This window comes from Tenrec ecaudatus, chromosome 11 (genome assembly GCF_050624435.1).
Source record: "Tenrec ecaudatus isolate mTenEca1 chromosome 11, mTenEca1.hap1, whole genome shotgun sequence".
Taxonomy (NCBI): Eukaryota; Metazoa; Chordata; class Mammalia; order Afrosoricida; family Tenrecidae; genus Tenrec; species Tenrec ecaudatus.
This window is the reverse complement of record NC_134540.1, coordinates 30,034,064-30,052,250: the sequence shown is the minus strand read 5'-3', so window position 1 is coordinate 30,052,250 and position 18,187 is coordinate 30,034,064. Positions and strand designations below refer to the sequence as shown.

The 18,187-nt window shown below is 40.1% G+C and overlaps 1 protein-coding gene across 5 annotated transcripts in view; it reads right to left on the bottom strand.

Annotated features, from left to right (window-relative positions):
* PCDH9 (protocadherin 9) overlaps positions 1-18,187 on the bottom strand; it is a 1,088,104-nt gene that overhangs the window by 616,071 nt on the left and 453,846 nt on the right. For 2 of the 5 annotated variants that reach the window (XM_075562988.1, XM_075562990.1), the window contains one exon: positions 1,926-1,991. The exons of the other annotated variants lie outside the window; for them this stretch is intronic. In XM_075562988.1, coding sequence (XP_075419103.1) covers positions 1,926-1,991 — 66 coding nt within the window. The remainder of the gene's footprint in view (positions 1-1,925; positions 1,992-18,187) is intronic. 5 annotated transcript variants of the gene reach the window in all.

Below are 18,187 nucleotides of genomic sequence, written 5' to 3'. Positions count from 1 at the left end.
AGAACACATAACCTTATTAACCACAGTCTGTAGGAATTCTTTGTGCAATGGAGACTACCTAACAATTTTGTTATATGCCAATACATGTATCTGATATTGGAAAACAGATACTTTTTCATGTGTACACTTCTATACTTTGGGGAATGAATGTAGTAAAAATAAAATAAAATCCACAAAGCCACGATCATATTGTAATAGTGCCTTTGGAGCATCTTAATAGTTCTTTGGATGAGGACACATGGACATCCTTTTATGCAATACTTTCGCCCAAAAGGAAAATTTTGAGTTCTCCAACCTAAGGTGTATTTTGCATGTACCCTATAATTTTAGGTTTTATTTTAATAACAATGAACCATCCAGTTTTATCATTGCATGAAAGATCAGTTTTGACAGTGTCAGTACACTTTATCATATAAATACACTTGGGGACATTTTGAGACACAGGTTACGCTGGTACATACCTATTTAGACACTTCTCAAAATAGAGATCAGTGCAGTGGTCGCCGACAATGGCATCATGTATTTAAAGAAGTGACAGCAGGGATTATTGATGAAGTGGGCCAGAATACGTCCCCTGAGGCCATTGCGGTCATGCCAGTGAACACACATAGATCACGCAGGGTGGGGCGGGGACGGGGCAACACGAATAGCTAAATACAGCAGTCTGTGAAAGCTTCTTGGGATCTAAGTTCAGGAAACTGGGTCTCTATTTAGAGGGCAATTTATTTTAAAATAAATCACTGGAAGAAGGCATCCTCTAACATGCACAAGCTTTACTCCAGGAAAAGAAACTAAGACGTTGTTTTCTTTACATATATCAAGGGCCTTCCCATTGGAGAAACTGTTGGTTAACATAACTTGGCGGAACAATTAAGCAGGTCTTGGGTGGTGGATAGGAAATAAGAAGCCCCTGCTCACTACTAACATATGGAATCAAATAATTCATTCAAAATACTGCCAGTAGAAAACTGAATTATCACCCAAGCTAATGTGAGTATTTTCTTGGACTTTAGTTTTAGAGGAAAATTTTACCCTTCCTAAGGGTAGGCCTCTGAGATTGCTTTCTTACTTTTTAAATTTTTTGCTTTCTTCCTCTTTATCCACCCCCCCACACACACATACATAACAGATCAGATTACTGGCATATGTTTCTCACCTAGATTCCTTCTACGTGAGCTGAATTTCTATGTCTAAACAAATTTGGGAAAATAACTAGAAATGGGTCAATATTGTGAGGTAATAAAAATATACATAAAAATGTAAGAGACTAGAGGGAAGAAAAAAATGTAAGAGAACTATACTGGCCCTTGTTTTAAATGTGCCCCAACTATTGCAGTAAGAGAGGCAACAGAAATTAATTTCTCATTTCTCTTGATGAGGCATGAAAGGCACTTTAGAAGCCATATCCACAACATTTACATGAAATAGTTTATGTAGGTAATATATAGCAAAGTAAAAACACGAAGGCATAAACAGAAAGAAAAGGGGTAAGAAAATAAAGTATTCCATAGCAATTTATTTCAAAATAAATTCCCTTAGAGTCTCAAAGGAGATAACTAACCCATTAGCTACACTGATTGGATACATTCAATCTTGCCCTTAAAACAAATTTTCAATATATCTTTAGAACAAGGTTTAAACAAATGGATTTCGTTTATCTGCATATTTATTTAAAGCATTAAGTTTATATTTTTCTATAATGGAAATGATTGCCTAATTTGATATTTTCACCTTCAACTATTTTGATAAGCCAATGTTTAAATATCAAATTTATTTAATATTTTCCTTGCCTGAATTTTTCTTATTATCATAAAATATTTCTATGCACTTAATTTAATAATTATTTTATGTGTTTGGATATACACGTGTGCTTGTGAGTGTGTTTGTTTTGGGGTTTGATTGTTACATCAATTCTGATATCTTACCACCCATGGTTTTTCAGGTACCCAAATCTCCTGTAAGTATTTCGGCATATCTCCAAAATTCAGTGCCTAAAAAGCAAGTAATATTTTTTTTAAAAAGATGTATCACTTTCATCCCAAATCATATTTCTCCTCTTACTTGACTATGGCATAAGTAGATATCTGAATTACCAAACTTAATAAAATAAATATATAGTTACAACAGTGATCATGCATCATTTTGTAAACATTTACATAAGTGTGTGTGGTTTTGTGTTTGTTTTTTGTGTTGTCTTTGGTTTCATTTATTTATTTTTTCATTCCCAGGCTGAAACAATTATCTCTACTTTTGCCAGAATCCAACAAAAAGATCTAGAAGGAGCCAGATTCCTTATTATTTTTAATGTCCACATTAAAAAAGGGCCATGTAATTTCCTTTGCTAAGGCATCCTTAATCAAATGTGTACTTTTACATAGCAGTAAAAGATCTTGGGAGGTATTTGCTAGTTATTAATAAATGTTTTTGCCCTGTCAGTAACTGCTAAATATAAATAACACTGAATATTGCAAATATTCTCATGAGAAGAAACTGTAGGTGCTTCCATGTAAGTACTTGGCTGGCACTGTATTTGGAATATATAACAGAGGGTATATTTCCCACTCATTCATTTTAAATAGCTAACTGTAAGTTCCACACGGAATATGCTTTTCCATTCGATCTCCTCGAGTTTGAAGTTCTAATGCATTTTTGCCACATTATATATTTGTAGCTACTTTTGTCATCAATTATTCAAGTAACCAAACTTAAAAAAATTATATTATGCATTTTCTTCCCTGGCAATATCGTATGTTAAATAGTATTCTTTGGCCCATAGTACTACTTCTAGAAATAGGATATTAATGAGTGACCTTCGTCTGCTCAGTTTGCCGTGACCGCATGCTTCCCTCAGTGGACTAGGCGTGGCACAGGTGGTGGTTTCGTTCAAATGCAGCTTGTAAGAGAGCCCTGCGGGTCTTTTGGATGATTAAACACCTTGCATTTGGTTCACAGACAAGCCCCTGATTGCTTCAAATGGTTAGTGTTCTCAGCTTCAACCAAAGAGTTGGACATTCAAGACCACCTAGAGGCACCTCAGAAGAAGAGGTTTGCCATCTATTTCTGAAAGATCAGCCGCCACCAACGATGGAACACAGTCTTCTGATGCTCACCAGGTCACCGTGGGTAAAAGTGATCCCACAGTCACCGGTACTGATATACATACCCATAGCACAGATGACAGATGTTAGACAGATAGAAAGATATTGCACACCTTAGCTAGGTATATATTTTATCTATGAGAGATCAGGAAGCTGGATTACTTTATAGGACTATATTATAGGAGCGTGGCAGTAAATCTATAACTGGCTGTAGGGGATAGCACATGACTGAAGGCTTCAGAGAAGCCGAAGATACAGGAATCAGAGTGTGTCATTATGGCCAGGTATCAGTGAAGTTGGTAGGAGTCCTGGTACACCAAGCGGGCTCCTGGTGATGCGGTTGTGAGTATCCCTGAGTTCCTAAGAAGAGTTGCCAAAGACAAAGCCTACAGGACCTGCTGAGAACGATTGGTGACTCCGATTTGCACCTCAGCTGTGAAGTGATTGTCCAAACATTGCATCCAGCTGTCTAAGATCATCTGGTCTCCTGGATTGATCGATCACTCCTCCGGGAAGAAAGGGTGCAGCCCCAAGGGAACTCCATATCCACAGGGGAGAGAAGACACGGCTGTATGTTCCATTGAGCCGTCCTCCGTCTTCCGAGCCAAGACAAGTGGAGTTCCTCCACTCCCTGTGGTCACAGCACTGACATCGTGAGCAATTGCTCATGAGTAAATGACACCGCTACAGAAACACAGGTGGTTTCCTGTTGTTGTTGCTGTTTTGTTTTTCTGTTTTTGCAGATGGGTAAAATGACTTGAAAGTAAATTAAAATCTTAAAATTTCAATGCAATAACAAAAAGAAGTAAGAGTAAAAGAGGATGATTACCTCTTTAAGATAAAATATATGAATAAATATGTTTCCGTCAAATCTACTGATGTTTAACTTAAAAGTACACAGCTTTCCCCCAGATCCTGGATGCTTCCTCCCCACAACTACCATGATCCGAATTCTACCTTGCAGGGCTGGATAGGGCAGAGGTTGTACACTGGTACATATGGGGGCTGAAGGCACAGGGAATCCAGGGTGGATGATACCTTCAGGACCAAGGGTGTGAGGGGTGATGCTGGGAGAGTGTAGGGTGAGTGGGTTGGAAAGGGGGAACTGATTACAAGGATCCACATGTGACCTCCTCCCTGGGAGACGGACGGCAGAGAAGGGGGGGAAGGGAGACTCTGGATAGGGCAAGATATGACAAAATAACAATGTATAAATTACCAAGGGCACATGAGGGAGGGGGGAGTGGGGAGGGAGGGGAAAAAAAGAGGACCTGATGCAAAGGGCTTAAGTGGAGAGCAAATGCTTTGTAAATGATTAGGGCAAAGAATGTACAGATGTGCTTTATACAATTGATGTATGTATATGTATGGATTGTGATAAGAGTTGTATGAGCCCCTAATAAAATGTTTAAAAAAAACTATGCTAGTTTTCAAAGAATAAAATTATTTCCGATAAAAAAAAGACCAAGCACATAGGACACCCCCCTATGTGCGGTGAAACCATCTCTTTGCTAGTTTGTAGGTTTCACTTGCAATAGATCGCACATTTGATGCAATTGTACCTTGAGCTAAAACATAATAAATGTTTAGTTCAAATGAGGAAGTGAATCCTTACAGGGAATTCTTCTGATTCGAAATGCACCCAGCTGATCCTTCAGATATGTTATGGGGCTCTGTGTTCTCGAGCGGCGCCACGGCGCTGAAGGCTTTGAAATAGTGTCTATAGACAAGCCAGTCTTTTCTGAACAGAAAGCTGGACCTCCTTGAAATTCTGTTCTTTGCATTCGACCAACTTGCATGTCTTCAAAGAGCTGTCGCATTAATCCAATAGAAATCTAGTTTAGGTTCTTCTAACATCTTTTGAATACCAGGCAAAGTATCCACTTTCAAAGAACTGAAAACACAAAAGTGTAACAAAGCACAGGAAAGCATTGAGCAACCCTGAAATACATTCTGCCCTTAGACAACTTTCCTTTGAAACCTGCCACAAAAACAGCAGTCTAGAAATAGTTCATCCTACTGGGGGAGGGGGGGTGAGGCACCTCTATGCTGAGTGGAATGCACAGTCCCTGGCTGCATCATAAAGATTCAGGCTGTCCTTTAAAACGGAACTATGAATCTAATGATTGGCGAAGGGCCTATTCAATCAGCAACAGTTTCATACAATAATGTATAAACTTTAAAGAAAATAAGTAAATGACTTAAGATGAAAAGTGATTTCAAAAGAAAAGTCAAATATTTCAATGCTGTGTTCGTAGCAAAAATTTTAGTCAGCTTGCATTCTTCCATAGGAATTCTGGACCTGTCACTAGACTGACACCGTGGTGACGACATAACCACTGTGAGATGGCACAGTGCCTCTGATCTTCCTTCTGGTGTGTACAGAGGCCGGATAGGTCAGAGCAGACTTGATTTCACCTAACAAACGACCTGAGTTCCAGCCAGACAATCCCACCCCCAACCCCCATGCACACACACTCCTGCCCTCTATTTACTGGGTGGGACCTTGAAAAGGTTCCTCAACTTCTTAAAGCTTCGAGCTCTTCAAATACAAAGGGCCAATCCCAGTATCTCTTAGTGCTCCTACAATATATTAAAATTCCTTAGAAAACCTGTTACTAGCTAGCTGAGCGTCCTGCTAGCTATTTTAATGAGGAGGAGAAAGAGGGGATGACGTTGATGATAACAACATTACTAACCCAAGAACAGAGGAACCCCAAATCAAAACCCAAACCCTTTGTCATAGAGCTGATTAGACTCACAGCAGCCCCATATGACAAGAGTAGAACGCTCATAAGATTTCCATGATGTGAGCTTCATGGAAGCTGACTGCTACATCTTTCTCTAACTCAGTCACTGGCATGCATGTTTACAATGCAAAGTTTTTGGTTGTTCCCTGAGTCACTATGCCAACAAAAACAATAAAAGCAAACAACAGCAGCAACAACAAATATCTTACTGTCATCCTGTCAATGCTAACTCATAGTGACCATATAGGACCATATAGGACATATAGAATTGCATCTGTGTTTTCCATGGCAGCAATTCTTTATGAGAGTAAACAGTCTCCTCTTTCTCTCATCGAGCAGTTGGTGGTTTCAAACTGCTGACCTTGTAGCTAGAATCACTAACCTTGTATTTAATAGCTCAAAGAGTAAGCACCGCTCCAACCAAGGACTCACTGTGCCAATGGGAGTCCTTCATAACAGAAGGACCTCCCAGAAGATACCTCCCACCTCTGAGGACAGGTAACTAATTTGGGGGAAAAAGAGTGATTAATGTTGATTTTCCTCCCATTCTGTCGCTATAGTACAGACAATCATCCCTCCTCTTCTCTTACTTTCTCTCTTCATAGTTTGTATATACCCAGGAAAAATACGGCACTTACAAACCAGATTAACAGGATGAGAGAAGAGGGTTAGGGACCAATGGGAAAGAATGCTCCCTATGGATAATCTCTCCACTGACGCTGAGAAGAGTAAATTCTTCCAAATTATATTCTCAACATCCCTTTCTAAAACATGTCACCATAATTAGCAATGTTCTATTCCGAATTGTGCAGTCACATTTCCCGTAGAACTTCTTCATGGCTTCTTTGGTTCTTCATGGTTCAATTTTCGCTTCTACTTACAGTGCCAGCACAGTAGGATAAGCAGTGGGTTGCTAACTTCAAGGTCCCAAACCAAGGAAAACCCTCCCATCTAGATGTTTCAATTCACAGCTACCCTATAGGACAGAGTAGAACTGTCTCTCTAGCAGCAGTTCTCAACCTGTGGGTCATGACCCCTTTGGGGTTTGAACGACCCTTTCACAGGGGTTGCCCAATTCATAACAGTAGCAAAATTACAGTAATGAAGTAGGGAGGAAAATAAATTTATGGTTGGGGGGTCACCACAATAACATGTGGAACTATATGAAAGAGTCACCCCATTAGGAAAGTTGAGAACCACTGCTCTACAGGTTTCAGGGACTTTACAACTTTGGGACAATAGACGGTCTCATTTTCCTCCCAAATACTATCTGGTGGGTTCAAACTAGTAACCAGTGGTTCATACCTTGCCCACTACACCAGCGGGTTCCTCGCCAGCTCCTCTCTGTAAGGAAGACAAGGCTGCCTGCAACCATAAAGATTTGCTGTCATGGAAATCCTAACCAACAGGCCTCCCCTGTCCCAGAGGGTCACCGTGAGCCAGAATCAACTCAATGACAATAGGTTTGGTCACTAAGAACTTTATTTCCTTCCAAGCACTAAGTCATATGGCTCTAAATTTCTTCAGAACCACCTGGGCTCTGGAATACAATTGCAGATCGGATTGCAGACCTACTACATTAGACTTTATGAGGACTGTGAGTGTTTCTTTAGAAAAAGTCAAATCCCCAAATGAAGTGTGCCTATACCAACATTTGCGAGAGAGGGGGGGGGGGCTAGTCAAACCAACAAATATGATGGACACAAATCTAGTTTATCTGTCATATAACTTGGTCCTTAAAACAAAACCAAACGAAACACCTCCCTGGCAGGAAGCGTACGCCCCTGCTGAGCATCCCCTTACTCGTCCATCCTTTATGCTGCAGGATTTCTCTGTCTAGCCTTTGGGTCTCCATCGGATCCTCTCCCTCGCCCTCTTTATCGTGAGCGTTTGGGGCATTCTCTCAAGACCCTTCACAGACCTCCAGCAGTGTGCTCCACTAGTGGATCTCTTCTACCGACTGCTCAACAAGTGAACTTAAGACGAAACAAACGAACTGGATTCATTCATTCATTCATACATTCCAAACAGAAACGTTGCTTTCCCTGAGAGAAATGTTTATTCAAGATGGCTCAAATATAATCTGAGTTTTCTTTCAACACTTTGCTTTCATGGTGGGTAAATTGGACCCGGGTGGAGGGATTGGCAGCAGAGTATACTACCAACATGTTTACACAGCAAACTTCCAAGTGCTTACAATGAACCTTGAAAACAGGACTGATCTATGACAGACATGAAATGGGAAAATATATTGGGTATGGGAGTAAGTCACACAGTCTCTCTACAAAGTCATAGAAACCTTTGTTAAACAAAAATATGAAAACAGGAAGCAATTATTTTCCTGTGTCATCTACACAGGTGTATAGTCTCCGGAAGGTAGGGCTTCCCTGTGTCTAACCTTCTCTGAAGAATGACACGATCCCACAGCCAAGGGCAGCTTTGCTATCCCTCTTGTGTTCCTTTAAGATTTCTCTCATGTTTGAGAACAAGAAGAAGTTTGAAGGAGCAAGATATGGGCTCTAGGGTGGGGTGGTTTACCAGCGAAATTCTCCCAGGACAGCTCTCACTGCTCTTGAGGGAGGGGCAAGTGCTCTGTCACATGCGGAGGAAAGTGTCTGGCCTTATTGGCTGATTGGAATTTTGGCTTTTCTTAAAATATCTTCATAAGAGGCTCCCCTGACCATTTCATAACCTTCTGGAAAACCTGTCAACATTAATCCTTCTGGAACTCTGGAGACTGACTCTCTGGTACGAAGTTGGTTTTGTTTTGGGGCATACCATTGTTATACTAGGGTAAGAAAAATCATTTTCAAAAATGTAAATGATCAGGGTTTCTTTCTAAATAAGAATTTAAGCAGACTAAAGTCCTCATTCATTAACTTCATAGGTGAGAAAGTGAGATTGTAAGAAAGGAATGGGTTTGGCCTTGTACTAATAATATTAATTGAAAATGATTAGTCTGTATCCTGGGAGCACTTATTTGTGAGTGGATCTTATTGTCAGTGTGGAGGACTTGGACCGGGAAAGAAAAGTTCCTCCTCTCATCCTGAACAAAGTGATAACATGTGATGAGTAATCGGGCTTGACCTACAGACCTTTGCCTCAGCGCTCACATAGCTAAGAGGAAGGAGTTGGGGACTGCCATCTTATAAAGATGCCATGGTTGATTGCTTCTACGAGATCTACTGAGTGCTAACCAAGTTCAAATCTCCCAGTCTGCTCTGATGGGACCACTGTAATGTCATTAAGAATACAATTATATTTTGTAACCTATATTCAGCCTGATTTCTCTAGACTCCCTCAAAGGAAAATGAACAGCTTTTCAATCAACAAAGGAACTGAACAAATAACATTTCCTGGATTGCTATTTCATACAAACAACTAAGTGCATATATATATATACACACACATATATATACATATACATATATAATATAATAACTCAATAATATGATATAATTGACTATGTATTTGTATATGCAATATGTATATGCATATATATGTATATGCCTATGCATATCCATACCTATACATATATTATATATATAATACATTGCAAATATGCAACTTTATTATTCTTATTATTACAACTTACTAGCAAAATAAAAATGCCATTTAGAAATATTAAGTAACTTTCTCAAGGTGAGTGAGTTGTTGAGCTGAAAAATCCTTGGCTCATGTACTTACTTAACTTCAGAATCTTTTAACTTCCTCTTTCCATTATAAGACACGGAATTGAAAGACATTGATCTATACATATAGGAGCCATAGTGGTGTGTGAGCCATTACTTTAGGTACTAACTGTCGGACCAGCAGTTCAAACTCAGCAGCTCCTCGAGGAAAGAGTGGAGAATTACTTGGTGCTGCAGAGATGTACACCTTGGACACCCTGTGCAGCAGTTCCCCTGCTTCCTATGGAGCTGCTATGAGTAAGCATCTACTCAATGGCAGTGGTCTTGCGGAATTTCATATATAAACCTAAGTATAGACATATACAGCTCTCTATTCGAACAAAAGTAAGACCATTTGTTATCTTGGAAAAGATCTCTAGAAAAAATCAAATGCTATAATTTCTACAAGCTCCAAATAAAGGAAAACTACTGTAGATTTATAAAGAGTGATGACAATGGCTACCAGTTTCTGTCTACTGATGTAGTGAAGAGGTGACTCGTGTGATTACATGCTAGCTATAAGGTTTTATCTGAATCAACCTTTTTAATTTCAAGAAGGAGGAGTTCATTATTTCAGTCCTCTCACCTGACAGAGTAATAAATAACTAATCTAATAAGTTCAAAAACATGCAGAAATAAAGGCATTAAAACGAAACTATTAAAAAGTGATACTCTTTTGATAACTCCTATCACACTGAAGTAGGTTTTATAGATTTTAGAAAAGTTTAAAGAAAAGGTCTTATCCCCATGTGAGAGAATAAAGGAAGAATAAAGTACAGTACACTTCAGAAACTAAAATGTGAGAAAGTCGCCGGAACCATCCTCTTAACTTCTGAAAGTAATTTGAACTCCAGCACATTTTAAACATCTAGATTCAGAGAAAGGATGAGACAGAATGGTAATGACTGCCTCTGATCACCTGAAACATAGGTTACCAACCACGATACACTGCTTCGTTGGAAAATAATAGTCTGTGCCTGGAAAAATATTTTCTGAAAGCCAGTTGGAACAATCACATAAACATTGCCCCCTTCTCTGCTACTTTAGAGACAGGATGTGCACGCTCCCACTAGGCTTTCTTAGCACCCTGTGAGTCGGACTCAAGATCCCCTAAGAGGTGTTTCCATTTCCTTCTCCTGTCTCACCACTGCTGTAATGGGCACCCCAATTCACAGTGATATCAACCTGGAAGGGGCGTGCTGATGGGAATGGAATTTGCACTGAAATATGAATATTCAGTAAGTATCTAAGCATAGATATCAGTGGATACTTACACCACATGTATGATACTCATCACCTGCTTTCTTCTACACTCTTGGGTCCCTGCCAAAAAGCTATGTCTTCATTCACCCTTTCTCCACCAGGTAAATTCCCATTTCATATTTGGCTGGAGAATCATGGTGACATCGTGGCTACAGTTTGGGCCGCTAACCACCAGGTAGGCATTTTGAAACCACTAACGGCTCAGGACAAAGACAGGATTCACTAACCCCAACACCGACCTCCCTGCCTTCTGGTCGATGCTTACGTAGCAACCCCATAGAGCGGGAGAGAACTGCCATGTGCATTTCTGAGACTGCGACTCTTTACAGTTAAGAGAAAATGCAGTGTTTTCTATGATCTTCCTGTTGACCCATTTTAATGTTGCTCTAATTTTAATAGTTTCTGCTATCTTTTCTCATAAGGTTTTTCTCTATTTCATTTTTTATTGCTAGCATTTAGTTTCATTATTTTCATGTTGTTCAGCATATGAAACCCAGCATTGTGGACACTACAGTGACAGGAATTGGATTAATCTTTTTTGGGGGTGGGTGTGGGGGGGCATATGGCAAAGCGAGGTTAGTGGGGAATGGAGAGCTAATAACAAAGAGAACAAAAAGAGAAAATGTTCTAAAAGTGATTGTGGTAATGATTGTTAGCACTCTCCTTGATATGAGGGAACTACAGCACTGTGATACGTGGAGTACATTGCAATATAACTGTTGAAAACAAGTCTCAGGAGCCCTCAGGGACAGCTCTCTCCGCTCCTCTCAGGTTGCTGTGAGTGGGATCGATTCGGTGGCAGAGATGTTGGAGTTTTTTGCATTATTCAGCAGAGAAAACCACTTGCCATATTAAGTTTACTTTTGTTTTTAATACAAAACTGAAGTTTACTTTTGTTTTTAATATAAAACTGAATAAAATTCTATTTGCTTTATACTACCATATGTGTATTTCATCAAACTGATTAGGCGGAATTTGGTCAACTGTCTTTTGTATACACTCTTTAGCATCTTTAAAATAATTCTGCATTATTTTGGTCTGTTTAAATGTAATATTTTAAGAATTAAATAAATTCACCTAAATAAAATTGAAATTCCCTAAATCTGTCTTAAATTCAGAATGTAAACAAATTTTTTTAGTAATACATTTGGACATGGCAGAAGTTATTGGAAGACTTGGATTTTTCCATCAACTCAGAAATAGTGTTAAAACTTTTGAAATCCAAATGACACATTTGCCTTGGGCACATAAGCAGTATTGCAATGGTACATTTGGCTTGTTAGAATCTCTTAGGAAATCAATGATCAGTCAAGATTTAGTTTTCCATTTTAGTGACTGGCAATAGGTACGTGTGTGAGAGAGAGAAGCGGCAGAGGAGAAAAAGAGTGTTGCAGGAACAAATGCCCCTCGGAACAAGCCACCGCCCAACGAGTCAGTGCATGTCACAGTGCTGGGATATGACTCGGGAACCAGTGCAGAATTTCATGCCTGCAACACTTTATGTCTACATATAAAATATTTATTACAAATAAGTTAAACAGAGTCCTGCCTCACCCTTAGGTATAGAATCCTCTCTAGTATATATATATTTTTAATAATTTATGATCATCCTGTCACAGTAAAACAAAGTATTTACAGATTAAACATAATTATTTGGAAGGAACAAATGTAACAAGCATATACGTTCATATTATTTGTAGGACAGTTAATTTTTTAGATATATAATTCATCCATTGGAGGTCCAGCACCTCTTTCTCCGAACGCAAAGGTGGTGTGGGGTTGGTTCTCAGTGTCCCTAGCAGTCGCCATGGAGTCACGGAATAGGTGACCCAGCAGAGAAGTAGGGGCCCCGAGGCACAGTGTGCCACGAGTTGGGCAGTTAACAGTTCGGACCAACTAGCTGCTCCTTGGGAGAAAGGAGGCTTCCTAAGCCCAGGCGGAGAGTTCTGCTCCGTCCTGCGTAGTCGCTCTGAGGCGGGATCGACTCAGTGGAAGTGAGCTGCAGCAGGAGGCTGGTAATCAACAGTGCCTTGCTTAATTCTTACCTTAAAATTTCTAGGATGTGCCGACAGACAGTGGGCTACTGGACAGAAGAGGCACTTTGGAAGAAGCGATTACGAATCTGGTTTCAAAGTTCATAGCCTTGAAAACCTAATGGAGATCAGCTCTACTGACAGTCAGGGGGTTGTGAGGAGTTGCTAGTAACAGGACTGTGTATTAAAACACCGTACTCCCTTACCTTGCAATTATTCACCCAAGAACCACCAACTTCTAACGTATGCACGTGGGCTTGCCACAAGTCAGAATCAACTCTCCAGAAAACGTCCATAGCATGCCTAGTCTCATATCTAATAATCCAAGAAGCATCAATTAAGAAGCCTCAGAGGATGCGGAGATATAGAAGCTTTCTTTCAAACGCGTTTACTAGTACTTTTCATGAATAGCCTTACTTTAATAACGAGGGTCCCCTTTGGCTCATCTTGAAACTTAAAACTGACTAATTTCTTCATTTAAAAAATGGTTTGTTTTCTAGAGGGGATTATATTTGGGAATGAATGTCCTCAGTTAATTGGCTCTATAAATTTGAAAAAAATACCAGTTACTTTTAAACACTGGCTAGAGTAGCCTTCCGATCTAGCCCCCACCTAGCCAGTAGGACGCTTGTATGCTTTGATGAGTGTATTCCAGGTGGAATGTTTAACTTCCTGAGCATGGCAGACCACAGTGCATGTGGCCTGCCTCTGTTTTTCCAAATCCATCGTTTGTCGTGGATCAGAGAGTCCAGTCCATGGATTCTTTACAAGCCTGGGCACATGTTTTTTTTTTTCTTTTTTTTCCCTGTCTGGGATTCTCCTCTTATTGCATCCAAATTCACTTTTATAAGGAACTTCAAAACGTTCATTGGAAAAATCTACTACCTTTGATTCCTATTTTTGCACAAACATTCTGATGCCCTCGCAATGAAAAATAGAAAAAAGACCCAAATTTCAACCCAATGTGGAATTTTCCCGACCTTAACAGCTTTAGTTCACCAATTTCTGCAAGACAGAGTTCACCCAGCCTTTCTGGACATTCTCCGAGCTCTGTGTCCAGTCACCTAGTTTTCATCATTCTCACATGCTGTAATCATGTGTTTCCAGGTCTGCCTCTCTGGCTGGGGAACAACTGCTCGAGCCTGCACTGGTTTCTGTCTCACAGCTGAGAATGTCTGGCTCAGAGTAGATGCTTAATGCCTCATAAAAGGCCTTCTCATGTTCTCTCCCGCTTCCTCTGACGTCATTTGTGCTATGTCTGCATAATCTGCGCATAGTTTTATTGCATACTTTATAGCAATTTCTGAGGAGAATGCATTTTAAGCAGCTTATTATTAAGCGATGCTGCAGATCAGAGCCTTGGAAAATCTTTTCGCAACAAAGGCATTCATCTCAGGAATTTCTGTCATGCCTTTCTTTTTTGTTTTAAGAGTTGTATGGGCCCATAATCCATGTATCACACAATTCAATAGTTTAATTGAATCAAGAAGAGTTGTACAGTCCTTACCACTATGTATTTTAGAACATTTTCTTTTTTATATATTTATTGTTATTAGCTCCTCTTTCCCCCCTCAAACTCCCATGCATACCCCCAAGAAAGCATTGATCCAATTATTGTCTCTATAGATTTACTTATTCTGGCTTTCATAATAGGAAAACATACTACCCCCCATAAATAAACAAACAACTAACAATAACAAAGTAAAATAGAAAAATACTTCAATAGTAAAGAAAGCAGACAATATTAAAAATGAGAACAAATTTTAAGTGGGTCAAAAGGGGGACTAAAAGATAAGGTGTTATATTTTCACTTCACTGCATTTGCCATAATACACTTTTCAAAGCACTCTGTATGATAGCAAATGTATTCACATCCCTGGTCTATTGTCAGAGAGGATTCGGCAGAGGCTGGATGCACATTTATTTCCCTTTCACTGGTGTTGCCTTTCTCAATACGTGGGTTTGACATAGGATGATTTGTATAAAGTTTAACAAAAGACTGTTTTGCTAGTTTATGCATCAAGAAGTAGGATAACATAAATAAAAATCTTTCTTATCCAAGCCACTAATTAGGTATCCAAACTAACTGTATTTAAATTATCAGAAAACATCCTATTAGCAGGAAGCTTAGGATTCTATTCCAGCATGCTTACATTTCTTCTTTTGAGTCATAATGAGGCACTCTTTGGATTTTTTTAATTGTGTTTGACATTTTCTCATTTCCACTTCCGATCATTCTGTTTTTGAACAAGGAGAACCTTTGAAATGCCAACACTTAACCAAAACTTCAGCTTAACTCGCAGTTTAAATTTAGATTAGGTTGGTAAAGACCATATGCAGTTTCTCAAGTGGATTCTATTTGTTTTAGAATCAGTGATTGTGGAGTCAGTGTTTGTAACCAGGAGAAAGGCAATGAGAAAGAGGAAGGCCCTCGCTGAGATGGACGACGGCAGTGGCTGCAGTCGAGGGCTCAGCTAGGCATGTAGGGATGCTGCTGAGGATGATGCAGGATTTCCTTCTGCTGTGCACACAACCACTGTGGGTGCGACTCACTCAGAAACAGAAAGTGGCCATACGTTTTTAAGCACAGCCAGTCAACAACAAACATCTAGTGATGGAATGTGTTGGTTAAGCCAGGATAATAATGTTTCTGGTGAAGCCAAGTAATCACAATTCCCTGAAGCAATTTCTTCTTGTGTTAACGCTTAACCTAATTTTAAGTTTTTATAAGATGAGGATTAAAAATTGCATTGAGTATGTGAAGCTTTAGAACAGCTGTTAATCCCTGGAAAGGCAATCATGAGGAGAGTGTGGTCACACGCAGGTATCGTGGTCAGGTCTTTATGGGCCCCAGAGTGAACTGCTTCCTTTCCCAACAATGCCAACATATCAGCTAATCTAAGGATACGTTCTAAGTGGAATCTCCTGGGGAGGGGAGGGCTCTCCTGAGCCTCAGTTACGTGAACGGCCTCACTGACCACCGACCTCACAACGTCCAAAGAGAGCTGATGGAGTCTAACACAGAGACCACGGCGTGTTAACATCAGCTGTCTTTTGTCCAGGGTCCAGCTTGCTAGCGAGCATCTTTGACACCAGTCTCCTGCCCAAGTTTCCAGAAAACCAGCACAAGGCAGTGTGGGAAGCTCCTGTCAGTGTGCTACTATACTTGATCTGAAAAGACACGGTGAAATTCAAATTCCAAAGCTGTCAGCTTGCAAACTTTCAGCAGAAAGAAAAGCCTCACTTTAAGAATGTAAACAAGGACAGTGAAGGTCTTGCTATCTAAAGATATCAGCATGCGAGAAGAGCTCCGGCAGCTTTAACACAGCGAGGCAGGGGCACACCCCAGCGCCCCGTCGTGAGGGCGAAGCCTGCCTTGGGGACTCAGGGCACCATCTTCTTCCTGCTAAGAAGTTACCTGTGACTGAAGTGGCAGACTCTTCAAAGGAGTGAAACAGAAACCCGTCTCTCAGAAGCAACAGCAGTCTCTCTGAAAGAAGCAGTTTGGCATTTCCAGGGGAAAGGTCATTTCTTTACACCTCGGAAGAGGATAGATAACAATAATAGAAAGAATAGCAGGCATGCAAAGTTACATTCTCCTAGACCCCAACAGGAAACCACGCCGCAGCTGCGAGGCTGGTACCAGGAACCGATGCACTAATTTATCCCACTTCAGCACGTTGCCTTTCCTCTTCCGTGAACCGGGATTCCCAACTGGGAAAAGAAATGTTTGCTGAGACTGGCTGAATGTTATTTACAGGTCTAGTGTGCTCCTCCATAGTCGCAAAGAAGAGGTACCTGTAGTGTTGGTGAGATATGGCATGGTGTGAACATCACCCAGATGTCCTTGAAAGATGGGACTCTTGTGCCCTAAGGAAGGATCATATCGAATTAAGTGCGGCACTTTGAGCTCGTCCCGCATAAATATCGGTGCCCAGACAATCGCCGGGAGGGCCCTTGGGACGCCGGGGCAATAAGTCAGAACTTGGAAGGGAGCTCCCCAAATCACCCTGGTTGCGGTGCCTAAGGAACAACCGATGGCGCCTTTGATGAGAAACTTTTCCCCATCAGAAAAAAAGTAGGGGGAAATAATATTTTGTCACGCCTTATCTGAAAGAGCTGCTTTGTTACAGACATTCCTATTCAATTATTTATATATCCTCTTTCTGGTAAATCTCATCTGATTCTCTCTCCTTTCTAAATGTCACGAGTTTTACTCTCACACTGGCACTGATGTTAACATTTGGAGGGGGGAAAGGTTGTACTTAAGTTTAATAGATTTCATATTTAATAATGTAGTCAATGAAGTCTGCCCACTTAATCAGTCAAAGGCTATTCTACTCTGGACACTAAATGCCTCCAGCGAGCCATGGTGTTTCCATTACATATGATTCACCCATTATTTTCAAGCCTTAAAAATATTTTAGTATTTCCAAGGCTTTACTCATCTATGAATAAATAAAATGGCACTGCTTTTAGATAAATGAAGCCGTGTTGACATTATACTTTGTACACTATCATTAGCCGCATCTCAGAACAGAGATATTGGAGATTTGAAAGCACTTGTAAAAATATATATATATATCACAAACTTTTATCTCCTTTCCTTCTTCTTTTTCAGTCCCACGGGTTATAAAAAGAGTAAGAACACAGTAAAACTCTTCAGCCAATCACGGCGTTGAACATTTATATCCATTGTTTATTTTGCATCCAACTTTACAGCAATAATGTTCAATCATTAGCTCCAGCAATATTCTCCCAAAGGATATTAGCACCACTGCTTTATGGCCTTGATATGAGCTGTGCCGCCATTTAAAATAGCTTGTTTTCAAACCTCAATTGCTAATACCTAACACTCTTTAGGAGAAGGGATTGTGCACGGCGAAGCCATTTTCTCATGCTTGTGGGGGTTCTATTAGCTCAAATGGGAGTGAATGCAGAAAGAATGACTGCTGAAAGATTTTGAATTTAAGCCAGGAAAGCATCTATTCAGTGGCCTGCGTTTCTGATGAGTAAGTAGGAGTAGAGCTGTAAAGCATACCCTGGCTAGCAAATTTGAGCGATTAAAAATAAATAAATAAATACCTCATGCTGGTAACTGAACACATAGTTTGCTTAGTTACAGAGAAACAAAGAGATTGGAAACCCACTCTACCACTGCCCACCACGAGACCCCGCTCTTCTGCTCTTTAGACCACCTGCACCTAAACAACTGGTAAATATGGATCTTGGAACTTGATGTTAACACGGGGAGAGATTTTTTTTTAAACTTTTTGTAGTTCTTATTATAGACTGAGGAAAGTGGATTCCTTCTTCTTTCATGAACCATTTTTAAAATAGATAGTACATAAACTGGTAAGGATATGAAGCCT